At 40.4% G+C, this 22,982-nt stretch overlaps 1 protein-coding gene across 2 annotated transcripts in view; it reads left to right on the top strand.

Annotated features, from left to right (window-relative positions):
- The window catches only part of insra (insulin receptor a), a 41,820-nt gene that overhangs the window by 6,000 nt on the left and 12,838 nt on the right, over nucleotides 1-22,982 (top strand). For both annotated transcript variants that reach the window (XM_029523963.1, XM_029523964.1), the window contains exons 2-6: nucleotides 3,024-3,572; nucleotides 17,851-18,187; nucleotides 21,279-21,418; nucleotides 21,950-22,094; nucleotides 22,445-22,659. In XM_029523963.1, coding sequence (XP_029379823.1) covers nucleotides 3,024-3,572; nucleotides 17,851-18,187; nucleotides 21,279-21,418; nucleotides 21,950-22,094; nucleotides 22,445-22,659 — 1,386 coding nt within the window. The remainder of the gene's footprint in view (nucleotides 1-3,023; nucleotides 3,573-17,850; nucleotides 18,188-21,278; nucleotides 21,419-21,949; nucleotides 22,095-22,444; nucleotides 22,660-22,982) is intronic.

Raw genomic sequence — 22,982 nt, 5'->3', positions numbered from 1 at the left:
GTGGTCAGATGGCGATATGCACAGCATTCAGCACATCATGGTTAGAGTTGAGTGCTATGTTGATTTAAATTTAGGACAAACTCATGACTTAGACCTGACTTGTACAAGGCATTCACAATGGTATCTCACCAGATTTACTGTGAGGACAACATGTCATCATTGGAATTGCCTTTATCATTTGGTATCATGTGATCTTGTTTACTACTTGTTTGCATCGTGCCATAATATTAGAACATGGTTGTTGCATCAGGGTCAAAGAAATCAGGAGTCTGTTCAAAATTTGACGGTGTGGAGGAGTTTGTTCTGTGATCACAGGTTGTGATCTGATCATATGCAAAAATCTAACTGATGCATAGAAAATCCATACAGTCTGAACCTTCGCATGTCCGCATAAATGTATAACTTTAAGTAAGGTCCATTCTTTAGATAAGATATATAGCCAATAATTGTAATATAATTATATGCATGTAAATCAGACCATAAAGTTAAAAGATAATACCTGTCTTGTTTTTATCTTTTTATCACTGTCAACCCAAATATACAGCAGGAAGCAACAACCTGCTAAGACATAATTAAGACATAATTGAATTCATTGTCATTCTTTTGCATCCCTTCATCCCTTCTTACACTTAAATTGGCTTTGACAAAGCTGTTTAAACTCAAATGCCAAATAGGTTCTGGTTGTGATTTAATCCAAGCAATGTTAGGAGTTATCTTACGTGCTTGTTTAAAGTTAAAAATCACCTCTGATGAAAACGGCCATGTTATTTTGAGTTTGACTTTGAGTTGGGCTTCATTTGCCATGAAGAAACTGTTGTGGTTTTCTGTGATAGTTTTTATTTCTTTGGCTGAAATGTGAAGCAATCTTATTGCTCCTTTTTTAATTAATCTCCAAAAGTTCATCTGTCTTAGAGGAGTGAGTAATGGTGGAGATTGATAGATCGGTCAATCTAATGAATCTAATTGACAATTCAGAGCACCGTTACTGTACTTGGCTGTCAGGCTCATGTATAAAGGGCTGGAGTCTCGGTTGACCAGTAACCTTTAGGATTTAGGATTTTCTTTTTTTCTCAACATTACAGGGAGCTTTTAAATTCAGGGAAGCACCTGGCTTGTTTGATTTGTGTGACATGACATACTAAGCTTCAGTGGCTCTCTCTGAAGAAACAAAAAAACTTTTTTTTTTTTTTCAAGATCACATTTCTGTCAAATTTTGTTCCTAAACTAAGTACTCAAGCATGGACAAGTTAGCGCAGCCAGTTTTTTTTCTCTGCTGCTGCTCTAAAATTCCTCACTTACACACCAGGGTTGCCATGTTCTAGTTTCCAATGTGAGCCACTATCGTTACGGCTGGAGTGTATTAGATTCTCTATTGGGAATGTGGTGCTAAAAATACTGGTTGAAAGTGTACACTGATAGGAGCCTAGACTCAGCACCCTGTTATGATTCGCCTTCTCCACGGGGTCACTCAGTACTCTGCTGGCTGACTTTACAGCAGAAACACCACCCTCCGTATCTGTACGCTGCCCACATTTTTGTTCATTTCACAGTTTTGTTTGACAGTGTTTAGGGTGTGCGAGTAGTGTGCAGCTGCTTTTGCTGCACATCCCAGTCAAGTCAGTTACGGGAAATGTTTCGTTTGCAGGTGGATGCGTTGAAAGTATGTCTCTGATGGCGTGCCATTTATTTTAACAGTTCCACAATACACCCAAGACTTCAAAAGGCGATGCAGGTCTACATGTAGTTTAAAAACTCAGGCCAAAATTTAATTTTGCCTTTGTTTTGACATTCAGCCTTTATTTTAAACAACCTTCAAAGCTGCAGACTGAGCTCTTAGATAACTGCTGTAAAATGAGCTTTCAGGTTAAGGTCAAGGAGTGAATATCTTGTTGTTTGTACTGTTATGCACCAGAAAGTGTCAAATGAGCTGCTGCCATAAAGAGGCGCACACCTAGCTGTTACACCTCTTCCCCACATGGCTGACCAGTTGGCCTGATGCGCGCCCATCTCAACAGTGGGCCGCTTGGTAAATAAATACAATCCTCCCACCAGGCAGCACACCTCCAGCTGCACCCATGACCTGTGAACTGTAAAACCAGGGCTGGAATGTGCCAGGGTGCACCTGCAAAGCAAAAGGTTTTTATGAGCATCATTACTTGCGTTATGTCACACAGCGTGCACGTCCAGGAGAGAGAGATAGAGCCGAGAAAATCCTCATTAAGGCACTACAATGCAGTTGACAAGCTTCAGGAGCTGAAACAATTAGTTGAAATTAAAATGAATTATTTCACTTCACTTTCACTTATTTCACATTTTTTTTCTGCGTATGATACCTAAATGTGAATTGACAGACAGTCGATATCTTACCTCTTTGTGCAACAGCATAGGATTTTTCCTCTGACCGGTTCAAGTGTCTGGGTGAGGACTGACAAAACCACAAATCTACTACTGGTGTAATACAAAGGCATTAGACCCCCCCTACCCTCCCCCAGACAAATATTTTTAATGCATTAGCTAATGTTTTTTATGGTCTTAAGTTACAGAAGCAACTCCACAAATCAACAGAGTGTAACCAGGGATGAGCACAGCCTTATGTCGATGACAGCACTCCATATTTGACAGTGGCTTGCTGCCAGATATGTGGTTGCTAAACAAAATGCCTGCGAAGATGGTCTGGTATTCGTCAAAAGCAGAGACACAACCACATATTTTTCAGTAAAATATTCCCTCTAATTACCAAAAGATCTATTTTTATCAGTGACTGTGTCTGACTTCTTCAACCCTGTTTTTCCAGTTTACAGAGCAGACGTCTTGCCTAATGTGTCAGTCACATTCAGCAGCTGTAATCTGCCAGCAACTGCTCTTTGGGATTTCTTGCATCGTTGTTGTAATATTTCCTGTTCACATCGCAATAGTGCTCAGTTACTGTACATCCAAATCTATCCACTGTTTTGTCTGGATTTTTAGTTTTACTAAATTTTTTGTTTCTAATGAACCTGCATTTTTCTGCTTTTTCTCTTCAGTCTGTTCAAACAAGGACATCCGGAACAATGTGACCAACCTGCAGACACTCGAGAACTGCACTGTGATTGAAGGCCACCTGAAAATCTTACTCATGTTCAGGACCAAGCCAGAGGACTTCCGAGGCCTCACTTTCCCCAAGCTGAGAGTGGTCACGGACTATCTGCTGCTCTTCAGGGTTTACGGCCTAGAGAGCCTCAGCGACCTCTTCCCCAACCTAACAGTCATCAGAGGCAACAACTTATTCTTCAACTATGCCCTTGTGGTGTTCGAGATGCTCCAGCTGCGAGAGATCGGCCTCCATAGCTTGATGAACATCACTCGAGGAGCTGTGAGAATTGAGAAGAACCCCGATCTCTGCTATCTGTCCACTCTAGATTGGTCCAAGATCCTTGATTCGATGGAAGATAACTACATCATGGCCAACAAGAACGACAGAGAGTGTGGAGACGTTTGCCCAGGGGCAGCCATCGGAAAGACCACCTGTCAGACCACAACCATCAACGGACACTTCAGTGAACGTTGCTGGAGCCAGAACCACTGTCAGAGAAGTGAGTAGCCTTTTGTTATAATGCTGTAACGTTTGTGAAATAATATTTGACCTATGTTATTAATGTCTGTACAACTGGAAGCCATGGTACCTCCATACAACAGCAATGCAACCCAGAACTAATTCAAACCATCATAGCACATACCACTGTCAGTCATTTGTTTTTGCCAGTCTACATCAGCTTGATGTCATTTTTTTAAAATCATTTCATGGAGCATTTCTTTAATTGAGTGGCTGAAATGTAAGAGCAGCCTCTTATGGCCAGAATGATACATTGTTTTACCATCTTGGATCAGGACTAAATTCCAGACTACATTTCATTTGAACTACGATTTGATTTGCTTAAAATTAGAAAATTTTTTAGAATTATTTCTTTATATAATTGTGAGATTAGGTGTTTGTCAGTTCACACCAGCCGCTTGAGCAGGTCTTCTGTGCTACTTTCCATCAACACATCATTATTTCCGTTCCCTTTTGCTGTAACCACACATCTAACTGGTCCAACGTTTACAGAATGAAACTCTCCATTTGGACCAAATAAAACCAGAGTGGGTCACTGTTTAAAACAACATAATAAAAAATTGTTTCAGAATTAATAATAAATTACGGTTGAAATTTACTATTATAACCCCCCCCCCCCCCCCCCCACACACACACACACACACACACACACACACACACACACACACAAGGTAGTCGTGTCCCTTTTTAGTAATGAAATGTCATGTGTCATGTATTATGCTCAGGTTTAGTTAAATAGGCCAAGTTTTGTGTCAATGCAGCATGAAACGTACTCTCATGTGATGCAACGCTTTGCTAGTTAGTCAATTAAAATTTGCTCTCATTACGCTGCAGTGCTGTCATTTGCTCATGCTGACAGACACTTTGTGCATCATGGCCAAGCTTGTATGACGAGAGCTGTTCCCTCTATGTTCTGGCCTATATTGTAAAACAACAAGCCCACCCATTTCACACTGGCAAAAAGGTCCAAGTTCAAGTGCAGAGAAGAATTTTGCACATGGTTGATATCTGAACACCTTCAGGCTCACCATAAGGCAGCACTGTGTACATCAGCTTAAGGGTTCTTTTGAAACAGCAGATCTTTCTCCTCATGCTTCTATTGATGCTTGTTTGGCGTGGGGTTAGCAGCATCTTCTGCAGAGCTGAGCAATACTTATTACTACACACTTCAGTCTCCTTGGGTTAGGGTTAGCGTTACATTTTCATTTATTTGCTTGGAATATTTGCTCACAGTCTTTACAAATCCTTGAAGATATTTGGAGAGTGGGCCCAAAAGGCCTATTGTCAAACAGTGGTAATGTGGTGAATGTCACGGCGGAAATGTTGTATTAAAGCTGTACAATAGATATGATTTCTTAATTGTGTGCCGTTTTCTGCCGATGAATCAACACCAGATGCTGACTGGCACGGATCTGCAGTCATAGACTTGCATTCAGCAGAGGCAGGGCCTGTGGTCTTGTGGTCTGGGATCTGCGGTTTTTTGCCTACTTTCACTAAAGCATGAAAAGACCCGTTAATCCCCAGCTCGAACCACAGGACAGAGTGCAAGGCATTCAGTGTCCTCTTCAAATGTATGTTGTTGGCGCTTTTTATAGACCCACCGTAGTTCTGAAAGCAAGCTGGCCGGCGCATTCTTTCTCTTCTGTTGCTCTGCTGCTGCTGTAATGATTTTTTTAAGGAAAACTTTTCACCAAGTTCTTGTTTACTTTTTCCTCTAGAGGCAAAGGTGCTGCCCACTGAAACATTTAGAAGCACAACATATTTGGCATGCAAAGCTTCCGTTTTAAAACTGCATTACTGAAAAATACTCTGGTAATGGGAAAAAAAAACAAAAAACTTAAAACTAATCTGTAGTAGTATTGAAGAGACAAAATTAAGTTACTTGAAGTAAAGACACCAAATACTGGAATATAAGATACGTAGGATAATTGAAACGTAAGACAACATAACATAAATGACACAAATAATCAGGTCTTTGACCCCTCCCTGTAGAGCACATCCCCCTGGGGGGCACTAGGGCAAAGTTCCCTGGAAGACCAGGACTTGTAGTTGGCCTATGAAGATCTTTTACCCTGACTGAGCCACATCTGTACAGGCTCCTTGGCATCAGACTCCTCCAAATGAACTGTCTCAAGGCTCAATCTAATAATAGATTCCTTCAGTAAGAATGACATGTTGTCTGTAATTGTACAATTAAATGTTGTCATGCACCAATGTTTTCACGTACTGACCAGATTCTGCTTACAGTAATCTCTGATCCTACTACAGTAAATGTGTTGTTTTTTTTTTTTTTTTTCTCTTTTTTTATTTTGCCTGGAGTGAGGCCAAATATGATTTTTCCAGTTGCTGGTATAATTTAACTTGAGGGTCGTTTCACCACAGGCTCTATTTAAAAAGTTGTTATACTATAATTAAGTTACCTTGAGTGCACTAACCTTATACACACACACAGGCACAAGTCCTTGCTCTCTCCTGGTGCTACACATAATATACAATGATAATTGTGCATAACACAAAACGGTAACAATAATTGCATAACCTTTGTGCAGCACTGGTCTAGAAGCTGGATTTGATAGTAAAAACAGCATTTCCAAACCTTTGTATTGTCAAGAATAGGCAGTGGTCAAGTGCAGTAGATGCCAGGGGTGGCTGTAGGTCATGCACACTTTCTTCGTTTGCCCACCAGCAGAAAACAAAGCTGCAGAACCATGAGGCTTGGCTTAGCGCCCATGTTTGGAGTCACAACCCATTTCCCTTCCATGATTCTATAACAGGGGTGGTAATTTGAGCTTCTCCTGGAGCAGCCACCACTAATTTCCCTGTCCTTTTTACACCAAATTGGGTGAGTTCGTTTAGCGTGTAAAGTGGCAAAGCAAGGTTACAGGAGATGCTCATTATCAAAGCTGATTAGATTTGGCTACAGGCACACAAGAACACAACATATCAACAGCTGTAGTTGTAGCAAATACATGGCATCATCCTGTGAAGCAGCAGCACCATTTTTCAAATTTATTCACTGATGTATCGTCCAATTTTTATTTTTATTTTATTTCAGACCAAGTACAAATACTTGGCAATACAAATATAATATTTAATAATACAATTACATTTCTAATAATGACATTTGAAATATTTTTTTTTTATCAGCTTCTTTACCTTCACTGTGTACAATTTTTGCAAAGCTACTGAAATGATCTGTTATCATATGTTAATGTTCTTTGGATTATCATCTACTTTTATCCTAAATATTCAGCACTCAGTGAAACAGCTCCTCACTTACCACCCTACATGGGTTGAGAGGTGCCTATGAGACATTTGGCTCAGCCGGGAAAACCACATTTAGTGGTTTGTTTTCCTGAGAAGTTGTGGTCTCTGAAACTGAACGGCAGCACCCACTGATGTCCTTCTCAGTTACGCTGGTGCTTTCTCACCTGCCTTCTCCCGCTTTTGTCCGTCTCCTCCACCTTCTGCAGCTCAGGCATCAGCGTCTCCTCTGCCTCTGTTTGGAGTGCATAGACAGCCCAAACTGTATGACCATGCAAAGCATACTTGTAGACTGTGCATGATGACTGCAAACATGTAAACTGGTCCACGGACACCCAGTGCTGCATCTGAAATGTTTTTCTCCCTGTCTGTTTTCTTGTTTGTTTCATGATTGTGAGACTTATCAAAGCCTGTTTAAAAACAAACAAACAAACTTAACCCTGTTACTGGTAATAATGAACAGCTTTTAAAAACATGTCTAAAGTCTGTTATATAAACAGTTTTTTAAAGATCTTATTTCCTTTTAAAATTTTAGTTGAAATTATGACAGGAATTATTTGGTGGTGACAATTACCATCTTATCCATTTTCTTTTAATGGTCTCAGAGACCGTGAAAGATAATGGGCATTTGCTGATGGCTGTTTAGTGGAACAACTTTTTTAGCGATCAGGAAGTAAGTTGAGTTGGAAAAAATTGACTGTGACTCAAGAAGAAACGAGGGACTTCCCTTTTGACGTGGTATATTTTCCACTGCTGAGCTGCATGGACAGAATGTCCATCAGTCAATCAAATGTTTCTCTTATTTTTATTTTTACTAAGAATTATGGGACATATTTGATCTTTGTAGTAAATAAAAATGGAGGGACAGAGATGGGGAATGAAATGGAAGAGATTCTGGGGCCATTGTGGTTCATAGTCTGGTTCAAGTCCTATAGGCTAATAGGCTAATCTTGCATATGTAAATTCATCTTTCATTTAAAATTTAGGAAATAATGCATTTAATGTATTTTTCTTGAAAAACTCATTGGAAGGCACTAAAAAGTCTTTACGGCACTGACTGAGCTTCTACATTTTTTTTCTCTTGAATGACACTTAACTGACAACGTTGTTGCTGACTTTGAGTTTTGCACATTGTGACCTTCACATTCTCTTTGTTGAGCCTCAGGTGTTTGTGTTACTGGCGCTATAATAATTTGATATTGTGACAAAAGGTTTTCCAACATACTGTGGCTGGTATGATTGTGAAATCTTGACTTGACTTGAATGAATTTGTAAAAAAAAAAAAAAACCCCAAACAAAACAAACTTTAAAAGGTGTGAGGTAATCTGGAGTTAATCTGGTGAATAATCAGATCCGGTAGGTGTTTTTCTGTTTGCATATCAGTGTCTGTTACAGGAGCTTCTCCAAGCTCAGGGGCACATACGGTGAATGAGCATGTATTTCCCAGGTGGCTAACATTTGCACTCATTATTAAAAGCAAATGTAATTATTTCCTCTTTGTTGGAGCGGAGACACACATGGGAGGAGGTTGGGTCTCATCCTCAGACAATGCCATAGTTTTTACCAGTGTTTAGATCTGCTACATATTTAATTAGCTCCTATGGGTGGAGAACTGCTGGTAGCAAACACCTCATCTTCTGATTGGTTGGTCCTTTCCTCATGTGTAGCATGCCCCGCTTCAGCTGGTGGACAACGGGTGGACAGTGGTGCTTCTGATAGAGGCCATTGCAGCTGTAATATTGATATCAATTGCAGTTAAGATGGGTAAAGTGATGATTCATTTCCGCACTTTTTGATATGTAGATCCCAAATTTGCTCTTTAATTACACCACACCACTGTTTGAGATTTGTCTTTGGTTATTGTTTGTGTGTGTGTGTGTGTGTGTGTGTGTGTGTGTGTGTGTGTGTGTGTGTGTGTGTGTGTGAGAGAGAGAAAAACAGATATAAATCACACAGGGACATAACCTCTGTGTGCGTGTGCAGAAGGAGTGGATGGCTATTATTTAGTCTTGCTGCTAGGAAACAGGAGAGTAACACTGTAGTGTAATTGTGAATATGAACACATTAGTCATTCCCCCAACCTGTATCGGAAGGAAAAGCAAGGTCACCAGTCCCGCCGCTGACCCCAGCGCTGCTATATGTCAACCTTGTTACAGGTCCCACACGCGATGGCCAATGCTTGGCGCCACTGCAGTCCTTTCCACTCCGAACAATGGTGGTTGTAGAAGCTCATGGAGCGCTCTTCCCAATTGTTTCCTGTCTTTGTTGGTTTTCTTCCTCCCTGAGGTTATGAATGGACACAGAGGCATGGAGCACTGCCTCGATAGCAGCGGACACTTTTATGAGAATAGAATACCAAAGTGTGACCTGTTGGGGTCAGCGAGGCAGGAAAAAGGACAAACATAGCTGCTAGTAAAGCCGTCTATGGGGAAATAGAGGGATGGTTTAGGAGGATATTGACGAAGCTTCATTGTTTTGAGATGGAAGTGACTCTTGCCATAACGAAACTTTAAAGAAACTACAGTAGTTTTTGTCAGTTAACTTTTGCTGTTGGTCATTTTTTACCTGAATGATTCTCTCTAATGTCTCTCAGACCTGGTATGAAGCAATTTAGGCAGACCGCTGGAGTTTATTCATTGCCTGTGGCAGTACCTCTAAAACATGAACTGAGTTTGAAAGCCAAGCCAGCTTTGTCCTTCTCCAATCACGTGACTCGTTCCTCCTGTTTCTATTTTTGTCCAGGTCCCTCCATTTATTCTCTGTCCTCTATATGAAATTAAACCTTACTTCATTGTCATTCGGTAAAATGCCTTGACCAACACACATTTGTGCTGATTTTATTACATGACTGCAATATTTTATTCAGACATCTCTCACAGTGTTTGATCCAATCTCATTCAAACACAATTTTTTTAACTATTCCTGTGCAGAAAGTGTACTAAGATGACAGAAAAAAACTGTCTTGTCTTGACCTGAGATATTGAAACACTTTGTCCAAGCAAAAGAAAAAATAAAGCATCTGTGCTGAAACTGATTTTTTTTTGGAATTCCAGGCAAAACTTGAAATGCAATCCAGCCTCATGTGTTTCCCAGTTCTTGGCTTATAAACTAAATGATGACAAAAATGGCAAAAAAAATTCTTCTATCGATATCCCATATATATAAACCATACCACAAAATTAGTAGATCTGAGTTTCTACTCTAAATTGTGGCCTGCTTATGTTTAAAAGTTTGCTTTGTAATCCGCCATGGAAGCAGAAACAAATGAAATCGGGCAAATCTGTCAAGTCCTTTTACTTCAACCTTAACGCTCTGCGTTCTTCACAGGTCATTACATAGACTGCTATTCTATTAACCTAAATCCAGACCCCTCCACACACACACTATGATTTCTTTCCTTTGCGCTGACTTATGTGCTCTGGCACTCAGTCTTGCCGAGCTGCGCCGTGCAAACCCTCACTGTTCAGCTACTGGATCCACTGCCATGGAATCCCAGACATCTCAGGCATCTGTTAAAGCTGGGCCGACAGGCGTTTTTCACTGCTGTACGCACTTACACAAACCATGGCCGTTCCATTTACAACACCTCACTGCTCTTTTGCCACCGGTTTGATGAGACAAAGAAGATTTAAATTTCTCTTCTTTAAATTTTAAATCTCTCACATTCTACACAATGTTGATTAGTTTATTTTGTCATGTTTCAAGGAAGTAAGATGGTTTGTGAGACTTAACCTTAAATCGCTATTGTCTAATAGCACAACACCTTACTCCACAAAATGAATTAAATGAAACTAAGAGGTCTTCAAATGAAGAAAATGAAAACCACTATATTCTGAATCCTCTGAAACTGTAATTCTGATGGAAGAGGTTGATTCATGGAAATTGTAAATGTTTTTGTCTGGGATTTAACAAGTTGGAGAAAAAAATACACAAAATAATTTGAAATTGTCGTCCAGAATAGTTTCTCTTCAATTTGTGACATTTTTGTTGTGATGTGCACTGTTCTCTGGAAAACATCTCTACTAATTAACATCACCTCTAATCAACATAACATTATGACATTTTGGTTGGTTGTTGGTTTGGTTTTTTCGAGAGAGAAGTAAATAAAAACACACAAAAAACCTACAATGCTTTTTAAAATGAAAGAAATCTCTGGTCGAACTGTCAGCAGCCAATTTGTGAGTTGTGGGTGATGTAGGGCACCAAGTTTGATTAAGGTTGCATTAGTTTGGATCGTTTTTCTTTTTCTCCCATACAGCTGTTTGTCAGAAGTTGACAATGTTAAAGTGTGATGGTAGGTTACTCTTTCAAAGTTGTCAGTGGTCTGATTCATTTCCCTGTTATTATTTTTATTTCTCAGAACATTTTGTTCCTGCTGTAGCTAGAAAAAAGCAGAAATAAGGAGGAGGAAGCCCTAAATCATTGGCTACATCGAATAAAGTCAAATTTTATTGTAGAGGTGGATTGAAGGAACCTTTTTCGGTGATTCTGATGTTGCAGTCAGTTTCTCCCTGCTCAGATTTCTGAGGCTGCTGCACTGAAAATGAATTGCGTTGGTAAAATTAAAGGAGACAGAGGGCAATGCGATGTCGCATTAATGATATAAATGCCTCTGATATCATGATGTGTCGTCAAAGTCACCCACAAAGATAGTCATTGTTTCAGCCAGACACTGAGCCCTGGAAGGAAACGAAGGTTCAAGGCCAAGGTGTGCGTCAGGATCTGCACTGTAATTGCGTATAAATGAGTGCAAAATGTTTATCATTTCTATTCCAGTCACGGACGAACTGGATATCCTGCCTTTAGATGACAGCGGTGGCAGGGTGACATCAAACACAAAAAGTGCCTTCCCATGTTGTTTGTGTGTTTTCGTCCTATTAACAGAGGCCAGAGCCGGCTAATGAAATTGTTTACGGTTTATGTTGCTGCCCATGTCGTCTGAGCCGAGCCTTGCTGCCACTGAGTCAGACCAGCTGACAAAGCGTTACTGAGGAAAAAATGAGACAAATAACCCCAGGTCATCAGCCACAGCTTTATTTATCACGTTTAGGCCACAGTATTGATTTTTTTTTTTTTTCCCTTCCCTTTGCGCATTTAACTTGGCTTTGATTTGAATGAGACTGACGACAGTTTTTTTATTTGTCTTAATTCGTTTTGGGTCCTGCCTAATATCTGCGTGTGTCCACTCTAATTCAGTTAAATGAGTTGAAACTTGTTTGTGCTGCTCCTATGGTCATGCCGTCATTTGCTTTGAAATGAAAATAATAAAAAAGAAAAATGTCCTCTCCAGTCAAAGTAAATGTCATATATAAGATTTAATCTGTTTTTTTTGCTTAAGGGCTGCAATGAACCATAATTGTTGTTATCTATTAATCTTCCATGTCAGAGCTCAGTAATAAATAAATAAAATAAATAGAAGTTCATGGAGGTGAGAGTTTTTTTTATCTGACCACCAGTCTAAAGAAGTTGTTACAAAAGGAAATTCTGATTTCTTATTTAATCTGACTGAACACAAAAACCCAAAAAATTTGGTTTACCAGCGCTATTCATATAATAGAAAGAAGAACAGTAAAGTCTGTGAATGATTTGAGAATTTGAGATTAAAATGGCAGCAGATTAATTTTCTTCCCATATATCAACATATATCAGAGTTGATCTTTTGAGCACTGAAATTATTTAAACAACAAACTGAAGAATAAACTTCCGCTGTGATATGCTGGAAAAAGAGAAGGATTGCTATTTAAATTGATTTATTTATTTACTCTCAAATTAAGTCAGCTCTTAAGGAATCCATTTTCTTTGTGGCTGCAGGACATAAAAACAATCAATCCATGTTTTCTCTCATTATTTGCACCGTTTCATTCAGATTTTCGTCTAGATTGCCTTTTGTGAACAAAGCTTGGAGCTGTTTGAGTCATAGCATGACTAATCAATGTTGTAGGTCTGTAGTCAGTAATTAGATTTTATTGAGGATTTAAGTGAACATTTCGGCCCAAATGTCCCACGCTCTTTGACTACCAGAAAAATACAGTATCAAGATTCCAGCAAGCCGAATAGATGACTTTGAGCCATAATTTCCGAAGGTTGAATGAATGCATTAAAAAAGGTGGTAACAGTGAGTGAGTCACTGATGCAGCCTTTCACGCAGTTGGTTGAACTTGTTGCAGCAGGTCCAAAACGGATCCAATGGGGAAAAAATGAAGTAGCTGCTTGGGAACAACCGTTATGAACCACAAACATCAGAAGTTGCTTTTGATTGTACAAACTTGAATTTGCATATTGGTTCAAATTGGTTGGTTCAAAATTTCCCCAAATTGATATGTCAGCTGTATGCAGGATGCTGCATTGAGTGTTATTTCTGCATTTTTGTCTTTAGGTGATTGATAAACCCCCAAATGACCTTGTGCAAAGTTTGGGGCGTTTCATTGAAACTAGTTCCTTTTCTCTGTTATGAAAATCTGTAGGTTTTAGAAGCAAGATGCCACCTTGGCCTGTTGGAACCTGTGATTGATGTTTTTGATGTTTTTTTTCGTAAATAATTAGATTCCAGAAATTGATTTTTTTAATTATTCCAAAAATGACAACAGTCGTTAATTTAGCCGTACATCGACGTACATCTATTACACCAGTAATTATTTATTGCTAATTATTTTTGCATGACGTCCTGAAATGAGTGTGAAGCAGTCCTGCTCATATTTTAAAAATCACACATAAATCAAACTTTTAAGTTCAGGTTTTTGTTTTTTTTTTTTGTATATCCTGGAGTCAATTCTGCTCTTTTAATCTGTCATATCAAAAAGAGAGTGTGGAAACATTGAACATTTTCAAAAGCACCTAATTTGTTCTTACTCAGATTCTTCTCTTCTGGGCCTTCAGCAAAAACCTTCTTTCATAAGAAACTAAATACTACCCTTGTCATGCCCGTGGAATTTTAATTACCAACCAGCGCACCGCTGAAGTCCTATTTGGCATTTTCTGGGGTCTAATATGATCTCAACACAAAACGCCTGAATGTGCTGTTGTTTCATCACTGCCTTAAAAGGAACCTGGAAAAACTAACCACAAAATGATCTTAGTGAGCGATGCGCTTAATAAAAAGTACAGAGGCTCTTAATTTAGGCTGAAGTTCCTCAGTTTGACGGTTTAATATAGTTTGATACAGTCCTTGTTGCTTGTATGAACTCATTAGTAATTGCTGGTGTGGATTTAAATGTTGGTAACACAACAAAGATTGAAAACTATGGTGTGGGTGTTGACTTGCAGAACAATGGACAAGGAACTGTATAAGTCAATGCATGCAAATAGCGTGTTTTTTTTTTTTTTTTCTGTTTTATGACGTCACATGTCGTTGAAGCTTGGTGTCGGTTAGTATTCTGCACCGATCTGAGTCTTCACCTTCCTTTTCTGAGATGGCGCTTCCCTGATCGGGTGCATTCATCTCTGTCACGTTGGGGCCTGGAGTAGTTGTTGTTGTCATCGTCAGTGTCGGGGATTGAGCTTCTTATTGTGTGTTTCTGCCCTGCCTCATTCAAAATGAAACCTCTTCTCATGAGATAAAGAGCAAGACATTTCTACAGCATTATTCCTCAGCCTGGGCCTCGGACAAAGAGTTCAGACACTCCAGACTCTCTTCTTTTGCTTCTCCTTTAAAAAAAAAAAAAAAACTTTTTCCGGGCATAAACTGACCTAAGTCCAACTGCTGACTCATCACTTTCTACCCCAAACACCATTGATTTATCATTACACAGTGATTTTTTTTAGCCTGCACAAAGATGCTGAGTAGTCTCAAGCTACGCAGGACTAATTGACACAAATTGAAAAAAGCCCTCTGCTCTCTGTTAGCTGCAGGGCCTATAATACTAATAATGAAAAAATGGGTCTGTATTTGGAGATATGCATGTTTTTAAGGAAACAGCCTTGTTAGCATCGTCCTCCCACTGAGAGATGGCTTGGGGTGGCCCCCCGCTCAAAGGTCCTCACAGACTCCACATTAAAACATTCCTGACAAGTGTACAAGAAACAAGTTGTCTTCATTGCGCGCACAGTTGTTTATAATTTAAGGTGCTCTGTTCTCTGATGGTGAATAATGCAGCTAATTTACGATCAGCTACCAACGTTGACTTCAGTACAACAGATGTGGCCAAGTGAGCTGCTGGTGAAGTGAACTGTACAAATCTTTTAGACAGTGAGCGTTTTGTGCTGGTGTGTAGTGAAAGTGTTAGCCTGATCGTTCTATCAGGTGTCACTTTGCACATATCTGAAGCATGACATTTGTCACTGAAATGGACTAACCCTTATTAACAACCCCACCACGAAACGTAAGCAGTGGACCTCCCCAGTTAGTTTCTGAAATGTGCAAACACCAGTCCTGCAGCAAATCCCCCAAGATATCATATAAAAGCATAAAATTTGGATCCAGCAAGCGTCAGTCATTGATTCATAAACAATTTTTTTCCCAAATAATTGAGTAATCAGGCTTTCTTTGCAGTTTTTGTCAATGCATGTAGTCATGTTGGCTCATTGCACGATTATTGTAAAAGATCTGCTCCAACATTGGATGGATTTTACTCTAACTAATTTACATTGTTTAAAAGGGAAAAAAAATATTCTAGCAATCATTAAAACATGTATAAGCCATTTGACTAAAACAGATAAACAAAAGGAAAGTGCTTGATTTTACTTCAAACTTAAACCAATTTACATCAGTTTGTCAGTTGTTCAAACATCTGTAAAAACTCCAAATGCGTTCTGCGAACAACGAGGCATGGTACATCACCCGAGGCACCAAACTGTTAAGCTGGAGACTTAACCCGCTGCTGCACAGGGACCCATGTTTTTCTCAAAAAGGACTTTCCAGTAACAATTTACAGGTTTTGCTCGAGGGCTGAATCCTTCATTCTATTCAGCAGAGATTACATGACAATTAGAGACTACTTGTGAAGACATAATAACACTACTTGTGTGTTAGCTTAACATAAAAGTTGCCAATTGTTAGTAACGAGAGGACTGAACGGGGAGTGGAGCTCAGCCCCAGCCTGTTTCTATATGGCTCTATGTCTTTTTTCCTTTTTTTTCCTCTGCACTGTCCAATTGCTGTTCCCGCTGCTGTCTGAGTGGCAGGGAGGGACGAGGACAGGGGGCACACACAGGGTTAATCCATTTGCCTGTCTTCCTTGGAGATGGGAGAGGCCATTTGAATGGCTAGCCTCTACAGCTAGCCAACACATTGGCTAAGGCTGAGGGTGGATCTGCTGCTGGGCCTGTACTCCGGCATGGAGCCCTGCTGCAGGATCCGGAGTCACCCAGAGCAGACAGCAAAGCTTTTGTGTGTCTGTGTGTGTGTTTTGTGTGCGAGAGCATATGTGCGCTTACATGCATTTGTGGAAAAGCTGTAGGGCGGTTTAAAAAGAAGTTAAGAGGCGGAAAGAAAAAGAGATACTTTTTTTTGTTTGTTTTTCAGTGTAGAAATGAGTACAGTTCAGTACAGTTTGTAAATCCCATTTTAGGCCAGATTATTTAGACGAGCAGACTGACACAGATAAAAGTTGGTTATATCATTTGTTTTTCTAGCACTCTTCCCCCTTTAGCGTACCCCTCTCACTGCCATTCTCATATTGCCACTGCCCTCCCCAAACGTACACACCTCATGTGTACTAAGCGCGTACCTCTGTTAATGTGAGAGGACATGGAGCCCATGTTGTTTTGTTCATTTAAAGTCTGACCTCATGACACAAATGAAGCCATGCCATTTTTGGCACTAGCTCACTGAGTCATGTTTTGAAGAATAACAGATTATGAAGATCCATTATCTCTCATAATTAGGAGTACAGCGATAAAATGCCTTACTTGTTTGAATTTTTGTTCAGGCCCATGAAAGACATGAATTCTCACATGAAGGATCTGACCTATAAATTGCCCCTAACCTCAGCGAATCATTACTTCCCAATCCTAATCCTAAAATGAAGCTAATCTCAGCAGGCAGGCCAATCTGATGTATTTACCTCCATCCCTCCTACAATGAGACAGCAACTCACGCATACACTACGGTGTGCTCACACACACCTGCCAATCCTGATCATCTGTTATATAACCTGTTTATTTACAGGCGAACACACAAGCAGATGGATGACCTGCCAACTTGGGATGTGTCTTTGGGACATTTGTGTCCCAGAAACAATAGTGAACCTTTTGTTTGTGTGGCAGAATAAGTCATTAGTCATTAGTCTTTCAAACTGATCTTAATTTGGGAAGCTTTTAGACCTTAAACAGTAATGTCAAAAGAAGCAAGTAAAAAAAAAAAAGAAAAGATTGTCAAACCCAGTTTTCAAATCAACTAATATGGATGATGTGATGCGTAATTTCAAAATGTCTGAACAGTTGCTGTGATATTTACATATGCTTATCACAAAAAGGTCCTTTCATTGTTATGATTTTCTCCCATGTTTCCCGTCTCTTATGTAACAACTCTTGCTCAATGTACAGTACTGTTTTGCTAGTTCATTAAACAAGCTCCATATCTATGAACCCTCCATAAGGACAAGAATTAAACACAGCTTAGTCATCTCACACACGTCTCACTAGCAAAATATGGTGTCGAATCTTGTTCCATGCTTTCTGTCTGTGTTTCACCTTCTGGTATCTTTCTTGTGTCAACCAGTGTTGGATCTCTGCTGTTTGTGTTCGGTCTGCTTGTTGGCTGGTGGCAGATGGTCCTCTGCACTGCTGGCTAAAGCAGTGAGGGTGGATTTGGCTCCTGCTGACAGTGAAATATGACCACATGAGATTTCAGTGGCGTTAATTGTATAGTGATATACTGTCATCAGGCACTGAATTAAAACGCGCATGTCAAGGTTAATTAATTTCTTCACTTCAGTTCTCAAGGGAACTGGAGTGATATGTAGGTCTTCCTGTTTCTTGTGCCTTAAATTTGACCATGTATGTAGCAGTAACACAATTCCCTCTCTAACTGGGCATTGCCCTTCTCCTGTCTGCAGTGTGTCCTGTTCAGTGTAAACACCGGGCCTGCACAAAGGATGACCAGTGCTGTCATGACCAATGCCTGGGCGGCTGCCTGAAGCCCAACTCAGCCAGTCACTGTGTAGCCTGCCGTGGCCTCCAGTACGAGGGTACCTGTGTTGACCGCTGCCCTGAAAACCACTTCACCTACAAGGGGTGGCGCTGCGTCTCCTTCTCCTTCTGTCAGGATCTTCACAACCGCTGCAAACGTGAGAAGGAGCGCAGCAAGAACCCGGACTGCCACGAGTACGTCATCCACAACGGTGCCTGCATCTCTGAGTGTCCCTCCGGCTACACGACTGTCAACTCCTCTTCGTAAGTGCCGGTCCGATGGGCTCTTAATGGCCAGATCAGTGGTGCTGGTTAAATGTCCATCAGGTGCACACACAATCACATGTACACCTCAGGATTTACTACAGGGCCTTTTACAAACTGTAGGAACTAGTGAACTTGTTGACTCTCCTACATGTGATGATTTTCCATAGATCATACTGGTTTAGGGGGATAGAAATAAAAACTGTTTTAATATGTAGATGTGTTTGCCTACTGCCTATTACAAAGGCTACCAGGTCTTACTCTGTAATCATTTGATTACTGTGTAATAACTTGATTGGTGTGATTGAGTTGTCCCAAATTGACTCTAATCAACAAAAAAGAAACAACAAATGACCATTTTGCCATTGTTAACATTGTAGTGACCAATTGATTGATGACTAATGGAGAGAAAAAATGGCAGATGAGCTAATACTGGCAATAATTTGTTTGTTGTTGCTCGAATAACACCAGCAGCACCTGCTGTCTTTCATAATGCTGAGGAGAGGGAAATAAATTCCAAAAATGAAAAAATTAAAGAAAAAGTTGTGTTGTGATACAAATCAATTGTGATTTTTAAAAAGAATGTTACATGCTGTGTTTTAGTTAGAGTTAGAGGTGAGACCTATTTTGTGTGTGCGTGTGTGTCTGCAAACATGTGGGTCAAAGTGCTGAAGCACAGTAGGAATCCTGGCACATCTGTGTTTCTGATTTTGACTCCGTATCTATCTGCTGCTTTTTTTTTTTTTTTTTTTTTCAAGTCGCCCACTTGCTGCAAAAAAATGGAAGGTTGTTTACCAACTGCTGGTGTCTGCATTGCAGTGTGAGCTATAGGCAAAGTGTTCCCTGTGAATTATAATTTACATGTATATCTTTGTAGCTACATCTGCAAAGACTTCCTTCCCTAGAGAAGGGTGTTGTACTTGTTGTGACCTGTTAATGACCTTCATTGACCGTGACAAGCCCGTTGATGAGCGTGGGCGGGCCTGTAAGAACAGACACGCCACACAGCCCCGATCATTCTGCTCAGCCAGAGGTTGAAGCCGCAGCTGGATCTTTAGAGACTTGTTGTCTTTTTCTCACAGCATGTCTTGGTGACTGGTGCGCTGTTAAACACCAGAGGAGTCAGAGACATTCGGGGCAGACTGTCAGTTCCCTGGGGTGCTGCGCCGTGACTCCCTGTGTCTGGCTGCAGAGTGATAAAGGGTCTGTATGGCAAGAAACTGCCGCAGCACAGCCCTGGCAGTTTGTCACTGACAACAGTGATGACAAGGAAAAGTGGCTGTAGCTGTAGCTGCGGTGTTTGTCGTCATTTGTGTTTTCAACCTGAAAAAACCACAGAGGGTTTACCAAGCACATAATCTCCATTTGAGGAGTCACATTCTGTATGTTTACATCTGAGAGGTTTCTGGCGGGATCCTTTTAACAGATAACAGCGATAACAGTGCTAAATGCATCCCAGCTATTAATGAGAGGAGAAAAGTACAAAAAAAATGTTTAGCCAGCCCAGTCAAAACATTCAAAGTAGAAAAAGAAAGCTCAAATGTATGAATTGGCCCTGTGCCATTAAAGCTATTATATAATTGAAGTTTAACATTTTGAGTTATGCAATTCTTCATGTCTTGAAAATCAAAGTTATTACAAGATATAGTTATATTGTATAATTTCCTCTGGACTGTTCTTCACAGGTGCTGCATTAAGTGGAGGTGCACATTATTAAATACGTTCAAATCTTCAATGTTCAGTCTGCAGGAGTGGCTCAGATCTGCCGATGTGATCACCTCATTCCATAATTTTAAATCAAGAACTCTGCTCATCCAAACCTTTAGGCGACTATTGACCTGTGGTGAACTCAGTTGCTGCCTTTTCATGCTGCCTCCCTTTCTGTTCCCTTATTGCTCATTCTGTTCATCTCTTCTCTGTGGCATCACTCTCTCTCTCTCTCTCTCTTTGCTGGCTTTAAACTAAGCTGTGGAAATGAAAGTGCTCTGCAGATAAGTGCAGTACTCCACTGCGTTATGACTTGTCTAGGCTGAAAGTGCAGATATGGCACTAGAAGAGGGGAAAGAGGTCGAGGTAGATCAGAGAATTTATGAACCAGATGAGAAAACAGTGCACATGACCTTCTTTTATTCAGAGGACACAGACACGCTTGGCCAATTTATTTTAGTTGTGGAAAGTTTTTGTTAATCTTGGCTGCAAATAGGATGCAATTACTACAACAATGCATCCCTCTGTTTTGTATTAATCTCATATTTATACTACACAAAGCTATTAAAAAACAACAGCACCTTAGCTGCCCCCACCTCCATTTCTTGGCATTCACAAAAGAAATACCTCATGCTTCTGTAATAGCCCTGCCAATTTACTCGACTGTCATTCTCACCTCATAAACCAGCCTTGCCACAAAAATACTTGCACACGTGGTACTTAGGACAATGACCCTCAGCAAAAAGCCTGTCATTGTCTAATCCTTTCCTTAACCCTCTCAATTTGAAACCTTCAAAAAATGCAGCATGTGTCTTCACAGAGACAAGTCTCATCAGACTGCTGAGTCTGAAAGGCTGTGCAGATCCCCGTGTACTTTGGGTTTTATCTCATCAAAGCCTGCCCTTAGACGTGTTATGAGTGTGGGGATTGTACAGATGGCTTTTCAGGAAATGGGTTAATATGGTTGGTACACAATAGCCCGACCCTATCCCCGCTATGAGAAGAGACTTCTTATGAAAACATTATGTAAGCCAGGTCAATTCACCGGGTAGTAAAGGTCAAATGTTTGGATTAGTGTGCTCTCTGTTAACATCACAGTGAGAGATTGCGTTTTTGTTTTTTTTTTTTTTTCATGGAGTATGCAGTGCAGGCGTAAGACTTTTAAATTTTTCTTTTAATGCACCTATAATCAATATTTCCATATCAAATCAATCATGTGTCGCTGTTATTAGTAAGCTGTTGTTTTGACTCTTGAGAGATTTATCCCTTTATCTGCTTTGTGGCATCCCCAAGCTATAACATGAGATAGTATCAGATTATTACAGAGACGCGTGTACCTAAACTGTTTTTCTAACCAATTTTTGTTGGTCTTTGTGTTCGGTAGGCTGAACTGCACTCCGTGCGCTGGGCTCTGTCCTAAGGTCTGTATGGGTCTGAAAACTGTGGACTCTGTCACTGCTGCTCAGGCTCTGAGAGGCTGCACTGTCCTCAATGGGAGCCTCGTCATCAACCTGCGAGGAGGAAGTGAGTATCATCAGCATTGGCGAGTCAGTCGGCCAAACGACAACATAAACTAAATGAAATCAAGTCACTTTTGAAGCCAATGCTGTGGGACCTCTTAGTTAGTTTGACATATATTTTAAATCTGAACAAAAAAAAGTTATGGATAAAACAAACTAAGAAAAATAACATATAACAGGCTGCTCCTTCTCGTGACTAAAGGAGGAGTTAGGGTTCAGGCTTTTATTGCAAAGGGCAGGAAATAAAGTCTAGATAACATTTTTTGTTGGAATACTGTTTTTATTTTCATCTTAACACATTGATCAGACACCCATAAATGGCCGTAACCAAACAGACAAACAAACAAAAAAAAAAACGGTATGGTAATTTTTGTATCATCTCGAACGACGACATGTGCTTGTGACTTCTGACTTTGGTCGTGTCATTATAAATATATTTACTAAGAACACATAATTTTGCTTCAGATAAGGAAAGAGACTGTTGCTGCAGAATCAGAAGTCACTTTAAAGGCTTTTTTCTTTCACTTTTCTGTAGACAACATAGCCGCTGAATTGGAGGCCAGCCTAGGCCAGCTGGAGGAGATCACTGGCTACCTGACAGTGCGACGTTCCTACGCCCTTGTGTCCCTCTCGTTTTTCCGCAAACTCCGTGTTATTCGTGGAGAGGAGCAGGAAATCGGGTGAGACTCCGTCTTCTGAACCCATCTCATCCTCGCCATTTCAGAGTCTCCTCCTGTAATTATGAGTTAAAAGCAGGAGGGCTGACCTTTTCAAAATGTCTTACTGTGGTAACAGTTTTTGGTTTAACTCTCACAAATCATATACGAGGCTTCATTCAGATGAGGTGCTACGCAGTTGTAGCACAATGGGTCACACTTGCACAGTGTGCAAATAGAGATGCAAATTGTAGAGAGAGCATAATGAAATACCTTTTTACTCACGTTTCTGAAGAGTCTTCTTCAAAAACTCTGCCAAGTGTTACATACATCATGACAACAATGTTCTTCCCATATTGTGTGTTCTTTTCTAGAAATTATTCATTTTATGCCCTGGACAACCAGAACCTGCGGCAGCTTTGGGATTGGTCCAAACACAAGCTCACCATCCTTCAGGGACGCATGTTTTTCCACTACAACTCCAAACTCTGCATGTCGGAGATCCGGAAGATGGAAGAGGTCACAGGAACCAAAGAGCGACAGCTGAAGATGGACATCGCCTCCAAGACCAACGGAGACCAGGCCTCATGTAAGAGCATCAACTCTGGAGACATGTCCACTGTTGCAGTCGTTGCTACAGCAACAGGAAATACAGAGCCTGCCTTGGTACAGACATAGACATAGTTAATGTTATGATGGTCATTACCTGTCGTGTGTTTGCAGATGTCTTTACTGACATAGCTCAGTAAGAACAACCAACAGAGCAAAGCTCTGACAGCTGTTCTCCACGGAGATGTGCACTAACAAATCTATAACTGTAATCTTTAACTCTGTTTGTTATGGTCGACATAATAATTCTGAATAATCAATCTTTCAAATGCTGAGCGATAAGTAAACACCAACGGTGTTCCC

The sequence above is a fragment of the Echeneis naucrates genome, chromosome 17, assembly GCF_900963305.1.
Source record: "Echeneis naucrates chromosome 17, fEcheNa1.1, whole genome shotgun sequence".
In the NCBI taxonomy this organism is placed as follows: domain Eukaryota; kingdom Metazoa; phylum Chordata; class Actinopteri; order Carangiformes; family Echeneidae; genus Echeneis; species Echeneis naucrates.
Note: the sequence above shows the minus strand (reverse complement) of the source record. Positions and strands in the feature narration are given on the sequence as shown.